The sequence below is a fragment of the Scaptodrosophila lebanonensis genome, unplaced genomic scaffold (assembly GCF_003285725.1).
Source record: "Scaptodrosophila lebanonensis strain 11010-0011.00,11010-0021.00 unplaced genomic scaffold, SlebRS2 tig00000096-arrow-pilon, whole genome shotgun sequence".
Lineage (NCBI taxonomy): Eukaryota > Metazoa > Arthropoda > Insecta > Diptera > Drosophilidae > Scaptodrosophila > Scaptodrosophila lebanonensis.
Window position 1 is genome coordinate 1252230 of NW_022060567.1, and position 14487 is coordinate 1266716.

General features: G+C 37.1%; 2 protein-coding genes across 6 annotated transcripts in view; one reads left to right on the forward strand and one right to left on the reverse strand.

Annotated features, from left to right (window-relative positions):
• Positions 1-14487, reverse strand: part of LOC115627607 (glutamine-dependent NAD(+) synthetase) — a 50374-nt gene that overhangs the window by 16284 nt on the left and 19603 nt on the right. For all 3 annotated transcript variants that reach the window (XM_030523334.1, XM_030523335.1, XM_030523333.1), the window contains exon 3: positions 9458-9838. The gene's annotated coding sequence lies outside the window, so the exon portion shown is untranslated. The remainder of the gene's footprint in view (positions 1-9457; positions 9839-14487) is intronic.
• LOC115627606 (cytosolic carboxypeptidase Nna1) overlaps positions 1-14487 on the forward strand; it is a 40040-nt gene that overhangs the window by 6360 nt on the left and 19193 nt on the right. Inside the window, exon 1 of one of the 3 annotated variants that reach the window (XM_030523330.1) lies at positions 8686-8989. The exons of 1 other annotated variant lie outside the window; for it this stretch is intronic. In XM_030523330.1, the coding sequence (XP_030379190.1) occupies positions 8890-8989 (100 nt within the window). In that variant the 5' untranslated portion in view covers positions 8686-8889. Of the gene's footprint in view, positions 1-8685; positions 8990-14487 lie in introns of those variants that run through there. One more of the 3 variants, XM_030523332.1, reaches the window with a different exon arrangement.

The window sequence follows — 14487 nt, forward strand, 5'->3', positions numbered from 1 at the left end:
AACGTTTTAAATTTTTAATTGACATTAATTGTTATGCAAAACAACAATTAGGCTGTTTCTCGCAATTTCTCAGCTATTTTTGAAGACACCTTTTTAATGTATTATCTCTATATTCTCCTAATTATCGAACTATGTAGATGGATTTATATCTTTCATAGGCAGCCATCTTGTACATGATGAAAACATATTACCCGTTTTTGAAGGGTATATAAAACATATACATATATATTTATTGAAATATAGCCATTGTGTGATGCAAGCTCATGAATATTCAATCTGTTAGTTTACATATCAAAGTAAAGCATTAGTTTTTCCCTTTTTTTGCGAACTCATGAAGGAGGCACATAACTAATGGGACGTTTCAGTTGTTTAACATGCCCTGGTTATTTGTTTAAGCCTCGTTTACGTTCCAAACCAGTTTTGAAAGAAACAATTAATTACAATAACATAGAAGTTATTCATTTTATGAAAAAATATTAACTGATTCGCCACTATGCGAAACCTAAACACACACAATTAGGTCAAGTATAGATCAATAAAAAATGATCATTATAAGAAAGCTAATTACGAATTATTTATTTGTTCATCTATTGACAATATGGGCAATCAATGTTTAAAAGTTATAAGACAATTTATTTTAAGTTGAATATCAGTAGCTGAGCAGCTCAACACAAAATTGAATTTTGAAAGGAACTTTCTTACTTATTTGAATTATTCGCATAAAAAGAACATCTTTACTACAAATTAATATTAATGTAATACTGATTACGAATAATTTATTTGTTCATCTATTGACAATATTGGCAATCAATGTTTAAAAGTTATAAGACAATTTATTTTAAGTTGAATATCAGCGGCTGAGCAGCTCATAATTAATAAGGGTGGTTTTTTTTTAATTGAAAGGAACTTTCTTACTTATTTGTAAAAAGAGAAGAACTGTTCGCCTAAAAAAAGAAATCTTCACTAACAAAACAGAAAGTCCCACATTAATTTAATGTAATACTAATTACGAATTATTTATTTTTTCATCAATATTTTTTTCAATACCGGCAATTAATGTTTAAAACAATTTATTTTATGTTAAATACCAGCAGCTGAGCAGCATAATTAATAAGGGGCTTTAATACAAAATTGAATTTTGCAAGAAACTTTCTTACTTAATTATAAGAAGAGAAGAACTATTCAAAAAAAAAGTAAATCTTCACTATTTTGAGCAGAACAGAAAGTCCTGGAATTTGTAATATTAATGAATTCGTTTAGTTCAGTTCTTTAGACAATACGCTGATATCTTGCAACATTTGAAAGGTCTCTTTTACCATCTGCCTGCACTGCAGGTTAAAAGAGCGGTGACGGAATGGTTGTATTTGGTTGAATTTGTACTTATTGTCAGAATTTGATCGTCTGAACAGGTCTTCAGAAATCTGAGACTCGTAATCATGCCATGCAGCTCTCGAAATCTATTGTTATGATAGTATTTGGCGCCATGAGCCGCAGCACGTGCCTTGACAGACACTCCGCCATTTTCTAGAGGGTTTGAGATGATGATGTCGCGACACCAGCAAATCTAACCCACCCCCACCCCATCCTGTAATGCACACACCACGCATTGCCTTGCACAAAACCACACACACGCTCCGACCTGTCGTGCAGCGTACAAAGGCATTGACGCTCTAAGGACGCGACATCGACATCGACATGAAGCCGCTGTCAAATGCCAATAAGCCGTCGTCAGTGGCGTCGAAGGCGTCGTCGTCGTTGTGGCAGCAGCGTCAGCAGCCGACGGCGAAATTGGTGCCATACCGACATGCAAAGCACGCACACAGACGCGCGCGCTCTCTGCTCTGCCTTGCCGATGTACGCGTGTGCCTAAAAGTAGGCAACACGAACTGCCGCATGGCAACTAACGGAGGAAAATCCAAACAAGCACCGCGCACCGTGGTGACAAAAAAAAAACCTCAAATTCCATGGAACTGCTTAATGCAAAGCAAAACATTTCTTCGAATAATAAACCCCTACCTACTAAGTACAAGACTACTAAGACAATCCCTAACGAGATTAAATTATCAAATGGGCGGGGAGCTAAGGCCGAAGGATGGTACGCCACCATCTTGTTGCTAGGTAATGTAATTAATGTAAACATATGTACATATAATTGCGTTGATGATTTCAGTTCTATTATGAGCACAATATTGACTCCACTTTGTATTACACCAAAGGCTAAAAGGATATACCAGTTTAGTGCGAATGTGTGTAAATATTCCTGATTAGAACGCAAAGATCTCGTTCGACAAAATTTTCATTTAATTTAAAAAAAGTTTCTTTTAATTTCGATAAATGTTTATTAACTGAATTTAAACGGTCATTATAAAAAGTTGAAAGAAAAATGACCAACCTTTTAAAATATCGAAGATTTTTGATTTAATTGCGAAAAATATGTTGATATTGCTCCTTAACATTGGATCATAAACTATATGGGACGATAAGAGATTGTCCCGAGTGATCAGGGAAAATACTATTTGGGAAATAACTTCCTTTTAAAAGCCATTTCATATCAGTTTCGCAGCGAAATAGTTTAATTTATTGTGTTAATCCAGTAGTTGTTTCTTAATTGTAACATGCACAATTTAGTAATCAGTAAAATATTTCAATACTTCGTAATGATACAAAAATGAAAACTAAAGTAACACAGGAGAGTGTTTTTTAATTGGAAATTTAAAGTCCATTTCCGATACTTTTTAAGCAGTTAAAGCAAATTAAAGTCTAGCCAAGTAATTGGACTGGGACTGAATAAACATGTAGCTTGACATTTTTTGCTTGCCATTGAATGGGTTTGGCCCACTGTGTCGCGTTTTAGGGCACTTGCCGCAACGCTCTCCTGTCATTTCAAGCGGCTCAAACGGGATCGAGCGAGCGCGCCAAGCTTATGCTTATGTATAAATATTTTAAAATTGCAAAATTACAAAAATAAATTGCAGCTTTGTGGCAGTTGGGCTGGCGAGCACGAAGAAAAGGGACCCCTCTCTGCGATATCATTGTGTTTGTTGGTGTAGAGTATTGTTGTTGCTGTTGTTGTTACTGTTGCGCTGTTTATAGCCCATGTCGTGCGCAATTTATGTTAATCACAGAACACAAAGGCGCATCCCCCGCCACCGCCACCGCCACCGTCACCGCCAAATCCAAAGCCAACGCCTCCCGCCCCATTTTCATTTGCAGCCCACTCAAAGGGTGTCAGTCAGCGGCGCTGCTCGCCATTGTCGCTGTATATATGTATATCTATATATGTGTGTATATATGTGTGTGTGTAGGCCTACAAAAAATAACAGAAAACAATTTTTGCTTTCTTGATTTTTTTTTTCTTTTTTTTTTTTTGGTGCCTTGCACAGCAAGAGGAGCAGCAACAATTTTAATGCCGTGGTTTCTGCTGATTCGCATTCGAAGCCGCGCGTCAGGACGTATAGTCAGTAGTCAGGCTGACTAGTCAGTAGTCAGTTTTAGACGTGAAGCCAGCGTCAAGCTGGCAGCCCAAAAGTCACACAAAATAACAAATAACGGCAAGAGGTTTTCCTTCTTTATTATAATTATTGTTTTGTTTTTTTTTTGTCCCACGCGTGTGCTTAAAAACAAAAGCGACAACGTAAGGGGAAAGCGCGTAATATTGCAATTTTCCATAGTTTAAATACTGTTTTCCCTCCTTTGTTTTCCGGGCATGATTCAAAAAGTGTGAAAAGAAAAAAACAGAAGCAATATATGAATTGTCGTCGTCATCAACATTAATATCAACATCGACATTCGACACTCGACATCGATGGCGCCATAACCATCATTAACAATAATAACGCAATAAGTTGTAATAAAAACGAGAAGACTCTTCAGTCAATTGCTTGCGTTGTCAGCGTTTCTTTTGTTATTATTTTTTGTTGTTGTTGTTGCTGCTGCTGCTGCTGCTGCTACTGTTTGTTATTACTTTTCGCGTTTGGTGGAATCAAGGAATCGAGGTTACTCGCCCAGCAACAGACATGCCCACTGTTGCAACAACAACAACAACAGCAGCAGCAACAATGACAGGCAATGCGACGCCAGCATCGACAACGACAACGTCAATGGCGATGGCGATGACGATGACGATGCCACCATCTTTGCTTTTGCCACATCCTGCGCCCACTTATGCCGCAGCTGACCACTGCACGATGATGCTGCGCAACAACAAGAACGACAGCAGCAACAATGAACTTTGTGTTACGCTGCCAGCGACAACAACAATCGCAGCAGCGCATCGCAGTCGTCTGTTATTATGCAACATCAAGACGCCCGACAACAACAACATGATGTTCTCCAGCTCAAGCTCGAGTGGCAGTGGCATCCACAATGACAACGATGATGGTGCTGATGGTGACGCTGACGATGACGATGGTGACGACGTCAGTGCGGCAAGTGAAACTGGAAATGGTGGAGTTGGAGCTGAAGGTGGACATGGAAGTGTTGGTGGCTTCGAAGCCGATGCTAAAGTTGCTGATGCGGATGTCAGCAAACGTAGCATTTCCTCCTCCAGCAGTGTCAGCGCGAATTTTAAATACAACAACATGGAATGCTCGCTGGTATTGGGCGACTTTGCGAATGGTAAGTGATGGAGAGGACATGTCAGGGCAGGACAGGATGCATATCAAAGTTAAATTAAATACAAACAAATAAGAACAAACAATAGTCCTGCAGTTATTTCACTTGCACAAAATGTTCCCATTTATTTCCCCCCATTGTTTTAAAAGAACACACTTGGTGTGCTAACAATATTTTAAGCTAAATAATTTGCATGAAACTGAAATGAAATGACAGAAGAAGTATTCCCATTACATTAAATGCTCACGACATTAAAAAAAAAACTGTTCGGCACAATTACTTTGACGAATCGTACTCACTACTGCTGTTGGAATAGCGTTCAAAACAAAACAAAAGATATTTCGGAGTTCAAGTTTCCTTTAAAATTTTGTGGAATACATTTGTTTAGCTTTTAATCAACTTCTTAAGTTTTCTTTAGTCGTTTTTCTTTATTAACCATCACTAATCACACTATTTATGCCAACCCATGCCCATCTTTAAAAAAAGTCTATTGAAAGATATTAAGTTTGGACAAGCTCTTCTGTTTTATAAAAGCAACTAGCCGTTAATTAATAAATGCATTTGTGCCAGCGAGTATTTAAGCCATCGTTATCGGTATTATATTGCCATCGAGGGATAATGCTTTTGACTTTAAAATATGGAATAAGATAAGAGTTATTTATTTGTTTTTGGACCGTACCTTCTTTAGAAAGCTACTCGCATGTGCTTTAATTTGTAAATGCTATAAGGCACAAGTCCAATGACATCTTAACGAGCATACACATTTAAAAAAGCGAAAGTAAAGTTTTCTCAATATTGTTTTGAACATAACTGTTCTTATCGAAATAGTATGTATTTCAATATAAACAGTTTGATAAATTCCTTTAACCCCTAAGGATTGCATATTAAAGTCCATTCTTATGCACTGCCAGCAAACCATTTGAAATTTTCTTACAGACAAGATTAAATTCGACTTTGAAAAATGTGAAATGGACGATTCAATGTGTATTTCAATTCTTTGTCTACCGTTCTTTCCGACCCCTTGGCAGTAGCCCACCCTTTGGAAATTGCTCTTTACTTGCTTGTCGTTATCGCTGATGAAATGCTCCGAGGATGTGATGTGACAAATGGCTTGGCAGTACAGCCACTTTCCATTTATTATCATGTACACGTGATGGTGGCTTAAAGGCGCTGCTCGCAAAATGCCCGAAAACACGTTACAATAATGTAGCGATGTATTTTTTTGGCATTTCAACGCATATGAAGATATAATAACAAATCAAAAAAAATTATGGCGAACAACAATTTTTAATTGCAGTTCGGTCTGTTGGAAATGTTGCAAATATTTTTGTTAATCTTGTATTTTTGTTGAATATTTCAAAATTGAATGGTTTTTGGGTTGTATTTTATTTAATTTTTCTTTTTTTGTGGTTCACATGTTTTGCACACACACTATGTATTTATTTTGCCGCCAAACTAATCGCTCACGGGGCGTATGAGCGATGATTGTCGAATTGGCCGAGTTGCCTATTCGGCCGATTCTTCTTAGTCGCCTAGTGGGGCTGTGGGCCGCTTTCACCTTGACAGTCATTGCGGCTTGCCAAAAAATAGAAAACATATAAATTCTGTGATCAAGATCATTGCTATGTACCACAAATGTGTGTGTGTGTGTGTGTATCTTGTGTGTGACATAACGCTGCGCATGGTTGGCTGCGGCTGCTGAATTTTGACACCTGTTCCTTTTGTGTTTCAGCGCCTCGACAGCTGGGGAGCAGTCGTGGGCGCGAGCGTTGGCGTCGACTTCAGCGTCGACATCACATCGCCGTGGACAAAAACACGACTTTGACAAATGAACGCTTGCCAAGAGAATTCAATTACAATTTCGAAGAAAATTAAATGACAACAGCCCCAAAACAAATGCACCAACACCATTTTTATGGCATCCATTTTTTAGGCTCAAGTTCTCACACACAAAATTGATTTGAATTTAATGCATGCATTGATTTTTCTGGGGTATGAGAGCAACTTCTGAAAAGATATGTAGGCGGTTATACATACATATATCTATATTGGATTATTCTAAAAACATTCATATGTCATTTGACAGAAAATGTTGTCTCAGCTAAGATAATACTATATGTTGCATAAAGTTTATAGGAATGTTTGGAGTTAAAGGTGTATGCGAGTTACTGTTCGCACAAAATCTTTTCGACCCAATTCAGCATTCTTACATTTAAATTACACATGAACTTTGATTTAGCGATGTAAGTCGAGGGGAAAACATCGATGTCTCTTTATAAAAAATCGATGCATCGATGTTTTAAAAATTAACTTCCCATAGAAAAATAGCTATTATAAGGGAGCAAATCAACAGAGATGCTTGTCATAGTATTTTACTTAATATTGTTAATCAAAAAAGCACTCGTAATATTGATTTTTGATGAACTTGTATGGCTTACTTAAAAAAAACTGATTATATACAGTTTTTAAAACAACGACGCGTTGCAGCTACTCCTTTTAGGCATATTAAGTGTGACATTATATACGAAAATCTAAAATGTATATTATAGAATACACATTTTAATGAAAACATCAAATAATTTATAATACAAATATACCTTCTTCGAATAATGTAATGGGTCGACGATGCAAAAAACCATCGATGCATTGTGGTAAAAACATCGTCGATGCTCGATACATCGATGTTTTTTACATTCCTACTTTGATTATTCAGGTTTTTAGATTGGTATGTGGCGATGCCAGACTTTAAAGGCGTGAAAAAGGAGAAAAAAACAATATAGTACATGTCAAAGGCACTAACTTAATTAAATAAAGCCTCATTTTTCTAGAACAATATTAAGCAACACTTCAACTTAAGTGATTAAAACTGGCATACTTTTCATTATTTAAAATAGAAGGCAGCTCAGCAGCTAAACATTTACAGAAGTCAAAAAGTTTCGGAAATGTCGAATTGAAAAATGTAGACTCTCTCCTCGTGCTTCTCCTAAAGCCAACACGCTAATAATTAACTGTAAGCGTTGCCACCTTTTCAAAAATTAATTGAATGCACGCATTTTGTTTCAGAGGGAGCACTAAACTTGAAATAACTGTAAAGAGCAGCTGACAATTCAATTCGATAAATAGAGCCTATATTTGGGCACAAACAGAGACCATATTGTTGTCTATTTTCAATTTGAATTTGCTGGCTCGTATGAACGAATAAAGGTTTAGTTTTTAACAATTTATGCAGCTTCCCCAAAGACTTGGTTCACCGATGATTCAGTGGCATTTCATTCCTCGCAGTTATTTGGTCTGTTGTCAATGGTCCAATTATATTAGCTAGACACTGCATAGCCCGCCCCTTTTCACACCGCCTTACTTCTAGGGTCCTCCACAGCTGTCTCATGCATATTCGCGTTGTTAAATTCGGCAAAGTCGAACCGACGCCGTTTCCAAGGCTGGTTGCCTCTGGCTTTGGCTTTGTTTGATTTGATTTTTGTTTTTTGTTATTGTTGGTGCTTTTTTGAGAAATGTTTACCATAACATGGCGATGTGAGTGTGCAAGCGCATGGCGTGGCCCGACAGGGATATACATATGTACATAGTATAATGCCAAGAAGGATATGTAGGCAAGCAGGCCGAGCCGGGCCGGGCTGGGCCAACTGCTGTCTAACTTCCTAGCTGCCACAATGCCTACCTTGCACCTTGTCTCTGAGCATTAGAGACAAAAACGACGACACCGACACTCACGTTTAGTTCAGTTCAGTTCAGTTCAGCTGAGTTGATTTGAGTTTTGTTTATTTGTTTATAACAGTTGCGCGGTCGGTTGTTCGGTCGTCCGGGCCTGGTCGGAATTTTCTGTTGAGCTATTCGAGTGCGACGACTTGACTAAGCCTAGACACTCAGTTTGAATTTAGAGAACACGACGTACTGCCGCAAAAATGCTGCCGCAGCACAGACAACAGCAGAAGCAGCAGCAGCAGCAGCTTTGCAAATTAGTTGGACAAGTAGTACGATTTAAAAATTAATATTAGTGCATAGTCAATCAATCAATTTGTTAGTTTAATAGGCGGTGCGGTTACATAAGTGGTCTTGAGCGGTGCTAAGCGGCATTTGTTGTTTTGATTCCGACGAGTTGCATTTGATGTGTGCCAAATAAAAATACATACTCAAGAGTCCACGTTGTTGCTGCTATAACATGTGCTAAACAGCAGCAACAACAATAACAACAACAACTAATATAATACCACATAAGTATAAACCACACCCACACATCCACGCGACATTATCAGGCTCATGGACTTTAATGGGTTCGGCGGTGGAGGTGCCGGCGGTCGCGTGCAATACCTACAGGCTCAGCTGTTTCCCGTCTGCACGCTGACAACATCAAATGGAGGTAAAACTCTTATAAACATACTTAAATGTACATTTAGTAGATCATTATAGAGTATGTTGTCAAAGGACTTCTTTTGAGCAACATATTTCTGCAACCATAATTTAAAGACTATTTTATTATACTATTATTCAGGACTATGTTTCGACCTTTCATTTTGAAAACGATCGAAATGATTCTGAGTTCTGTCAGCTTTCATCATCTGTTCATTTTTTTCATCACTTTCACTTGGGAACCAACACTATTTGTGTATCATTTCGTTACCAGAGATAGAAAGAGGAGGAGGCCTTAACGATTATTTTTTCATTTCAAAGTCAAACTAACGGGATAGTTTCCTAAATCTCTGTCTTTCGTTGCCACAGTTACAATTGTCTTGTTTGCTTAAATGGCAAAAGTTTAAACTTCTTTCCTTTTTGTCAACCTTAATGTATTGTAGAATATATCATCATAGTATGTGCTTTGCTTACTCACATTCAATTGTTGTTGGCTAATACGTATATAAGCTTGTGTTATTAGGTTGGCTGCCTGCCTTTGTGCTTGTTCTTGTTGTTGCTTGATTGTCTAAGGGCATCGAGTTTGTTGTTGTTGTTGTTGTTGTTTTTGTTTTGCTGTTGCTGTTCCCGTTCTTGTTGCAGTTACTGTTGGACAACTACATGGTCACAACTTCCTCGTAATGAATTTTACAAATTCGTTGTGTAGGCAAATGTGTGTGCAGCAATGACTCGTTGTTGTAGATGTTGTTGCTGTTGCTATTGCTGTTGTAGTCGTCGTTTTTGTTGCTTTGTTGTTCACACACTTTTATTGTCGATGTTTCTGTTGTTGTGGTTGGTAAAATGGTCCTTGGTCTTGTGCCTGCAAAGATTAAATACTTAGATAGTCAAGCTTTGGTTTAGCAAAAATTCCTCTTGTATTGAAACCCATGCCGCCCATACGCCCCTTAATTCTCAATTTCCCATTACAAGTTGTGGAATTTTTCCACACCCACACCCCACACCCCCAAATATAAATGCCATAGCACTGCAAATCAGCCGACGCCGCCTAGAGTCCGCGTCCATAGTCGTGGCCATGGTAACGCCAAACAAGCTCATTAACACAAACCTCAAATAACGTCAATGCCCACAATGCCCCTAAAAAAGAAAGGAAAAAGAGATACCAATTTCCATAAACCCAGCCAATGGAAATGGCGCAAGAAGTAAATAATTTTGTTTCATTTAAAGATATCGCTTATACGTCTATAGTATGTATGTATATCAGACAAGTCATTAATGTGCCGAGAAAATCGGTCATTGCCTCGATTGACGTTCTTTGGAATTGTTTGTGGAAGCCAGTGTTTGTTGTTGATGGGGACACTCAGCCTATATAAATAAAATAATTGCATTGAAATTAGCACGACAAGAGCGAAGAAAGGAAAAACGGCAACACGAACACATCACCAACGAATCGCAAGCTCTTCAGAAACCGCCAATAATTGTTCTCCCTAAATGAAAAAATATACATATTCAAATTCGTTTGACATTCGAGTTCCCAATTCACTATCGAGTCCTTGAGCATCCTATATTACGTCCCCTTCTTATGAGCTTTGTAAAAAATTGTGTCGCAAAGGTTTAGAGATGAATTAGAATCCGCATTTTTTACTTGCCACGTTAAGCTAGAAGCATTATTTCTATGAAAATCCACTATTTGCCAAAAATCTAATAGTTTTTCATAATATCATATAAATGTCTAAACCTCCTTGAAAATGAAGGGGTGATGAAGAGAGTGGGATAGCTTTTGCTTTCATTTGAAACGATTTCGCATAAAAGTAAAATTTACTGGTCTCGTGCATTAAAAATAAACAGATTTGAACAGCGGTTTTCTCAGATTTTCTAGATCATCAAATAATCTGAGAATAAGTGATAACTTCGCTCCTGTTAAGCAGCTGCGGCTTTTGTCGAAATACCTATGATAAGTTGTTATGCGTGAATTTTATATGAATTCAAAGCTGTATGAAAACCGTTTGAGAGTCTACATTTATATTATTTATATAACAAATTATAAATACAGCTGTAAATTATAGCGAAATGTATTCTATGCCATTTAATTATTTCGCTCCTCGCATTCATTCATAAACACTCTGATACTCTGCAAAAAACATGTCTATTTCCATCGAATTTAGGGACAAGTTGAAGCTTTTTATTAAATAACTAGCATTGTGTAATAGCAACAAATATGTTTCTACCAATTACTTAGTTTTCAGATAAAACTTCACACTAATTTCCATGGCCACAGCAACATTTCAAAGCATAATCCCGATCGCAGTTAATGAATGAATGAATGTCTCATCCTCTTTCAAAAACACCACAATTATCACTAAATAAACAAAAATGTATATAATACGTTTCAAATTCGGTTGGTTCCATTGAAATCTGTGGCAGCTGCAATTTTGAAAGAGTTGTTTTTTTACCATTATGCTAAATGAAGACAGCTATATATGTAAATATATGTTCAGATTTTAATTGGTATTATTATTTCTTTCCTATAAAAAACTAACAAAAAGTCAGCTTTAAGAATAACTAATGCCCATGGCAGCAGCAACATTTCATAACATATTCTTGCTTTTAGTAATTTAAATCATTTTTCAATTGCCAAAATGATACTTCAACTACTTGTAAAATATCATTTTCCGGAGACTTTAATTCGCTCAGATCAGCTTTTCATAAAGGAAGGCTTCATATAACGTCTTCACTTGACGCTAAATAAATAAATTTGGTGCAGTTCAAACGCCTGTAACAAACAAGGTCTAGTGTTACAGATGAGCAAGTACGACTGTAAAATACCCTGCACCCAAAATAAATCTTACTTCACTGTGTTTTATGCGCACATAGCAGAGCTAATCACTTATCGAAGAATGGATCGGTTTTGATCAAAATTTAAACCAAAGAAAGAGAACTACATGCTAATGATGTACAGACAGATTCGCTTATGTACTTGTAGCTTGGAGTTTGTGGGCAGTACTGGGGGAAGAGGGGCGCAAATCCAAAAACTAAAATAAAATTGTATTGTCTACGCATTAGCAGAGCCTACATATCACGTTTCATCAATATAGACTCAAAAATCTAGGTGTCTAGATCAATTTGTCACGTCATGCTGATTGGGAATATAAGAATATATGTGGTCCAATATATAGGCTTCCTTCTACCTGTTACATACTGTGCATACAGGGTATCAAAACAGTTGAGGCTGATGTTAACAAAAATATACTTTCAATATGGGGCAAAAAAAAAACTGCGCTGCAAGATCTCTATGAGTGAGATTTGTCTAAATTTGAAAATTTAGACGTTTCAAGATCTAAATGATCTTAAAAACAAATTTGGACTTTTTGTAAGCGACGGCTTGGTTAAAACTTGTTACTCGCAGTACTAGGGGTGATCTATTGTTTTTATTTTTATTTAAAGAATTGCGTCTATCCACAACAGGTCATAATTCCTTAATTAAAATGTTGCTATATCTTGATGATAATTAATTTTTAATATACATACAGAGACTTGGTACATTCTATAAAATTTGTATGTGGCATAGCGTTTATATTGCTGTCATTATGGTACGCATATAAAATGTTATATTTATTTTCTTCTTGGCAACAAATTGGTTTGTAAACAAAATTCTTTAATTCTTGTTGAATGTAAAATGGCAATATCTGGAAAAACAAACAAAACACACCTACGTACATATATATACATGCAACATTCAGAAAATGTATATATACATACATATATGGCAAAATATCTATTTATAGAGTGAAAAAATGCATTGAACCTTGTGGCCTAGAAATTCTTGGTGGCAAAGAAAATTCTTGTAGCAAACAAAGGGAAATAAATGCCACAAATGTTTGCCAACTGATAAACAAAATGCCATAAATATTATATCGCCAAATGGCGCGCGCCTAACTCTTGTACAATTTCAGTAAAATTGTAGCGCGCTTGATGTGCAATTAAAATGATCATGCCATCGATTCAAGAGCAGTGCCAAAATTCAGTGTCCGCTTATGTGATCCGATTGTGATCTGCGCCGCTTGCATTTGACCATAAACATTTAATTAATGCAAAATTCCTATGGTCAAATGGCTGCAACAACCATAATAATAATAATAATAACAACCACAACAACAACTACTTCTACTACTGACAAGCCACAAGTCGCTGTTGCTGTTGCTGTCGGCGTCGCCATAGCCCCATCATTCGCGCAACAATTCGAAACAGGCAAACAAAACAACAATACACACGTTTAGCACCTCAATAGAAAGGTTAAAAGAGAGAGGGAGAGAGAGGGAGAGAGAGAAAGAGTGTGTGTGTGTGTTGAGCTTTTTATCGCTCTCATGCTGTTGATTTTTCATTAATGCCATTGCCTTTTTATGAATGAATTGCAATTTAGCAAAAGTTGCCAAACCGAGGCGCGCACTAAACGGCTTGCTTAGTCAGTCATATCGATTAGTGGCGCCCATCGGCTAAAGGAAACTTAACCAAAAAGCTCAGCCAATTCTGTCGAACAAGCACAGTGAGGCCGGAGGGCGCCATTTTCCGAATCAAACATACATTTCCTTCAATATGTTTTCGTGTACAAGGTCAATGTCATCGCATTGAGAAGATTTGTATGTTTATAGCTCATAAGTTGTAACACTGAAATATGGCCGAGTGGAATGTCTGACATTTATGGCAAAAATTTGGCTAGTCATGCGATTTATCAGACTGATTTACGATTCCACATGATCATAAATTTTTAAGAAACCTATCACTTTTTAATGTGTTCGTCTCACGTACAAAAGGTAATAGGTGCAGGGAGAAGCTTTTGAAGAATTATGCAGCAACATTTAAAATGTATAGTATCCTTAATACTTCTCTTAACACTAAAAATGCACTAAAAAGCAAAATTGTCGAAAGAAAATTGATCAGAAAAATGTAGTAAATTATTTTTAAGATTCTTTTAGAAATGAATGCATACTATTAAAGAGTACTTGTATATTCTTTACGATAAACGTATTCAATAAATGTACGAGTATGTTAAAAATGTTCTTGCCAAATTTTGAAAGGACTCTTTAATTTGCGCTGCAATTTAAAGGTTTTTAGTATTTGGAAGCGCATTGGAAAGTCAGCGATGTTCCAATATTTCTCTAGATACTAGAGAAACACTCTTATGTATAATGGCGACCTCCGATGGCGTGGAACTCAATGGCTACTGTCCATCTTCCCGCTCTTATCACTTCCACACAGCTATAAAGCTTACCACCAGCTACAACGCCTACGCAGGATAAAGCTGGTGCTGTTGTTGTTGCTACTTTTGAGTGTTGCTGCGAATGTAGCGTTCGCTAAAGCTTTCGCAGAGCTTACACCAGCGAAAGTGCACAGTGAAAGCTCTTGCTCATTTTTGCTTCGTGTGCGCCGTTTCGTGTATGTGTTGGTAGTTGTTGCTATTAAATAATATTCGCTGGCGCTGGCGCTGCCACTGCCACTGCTGCTGATGCCGAT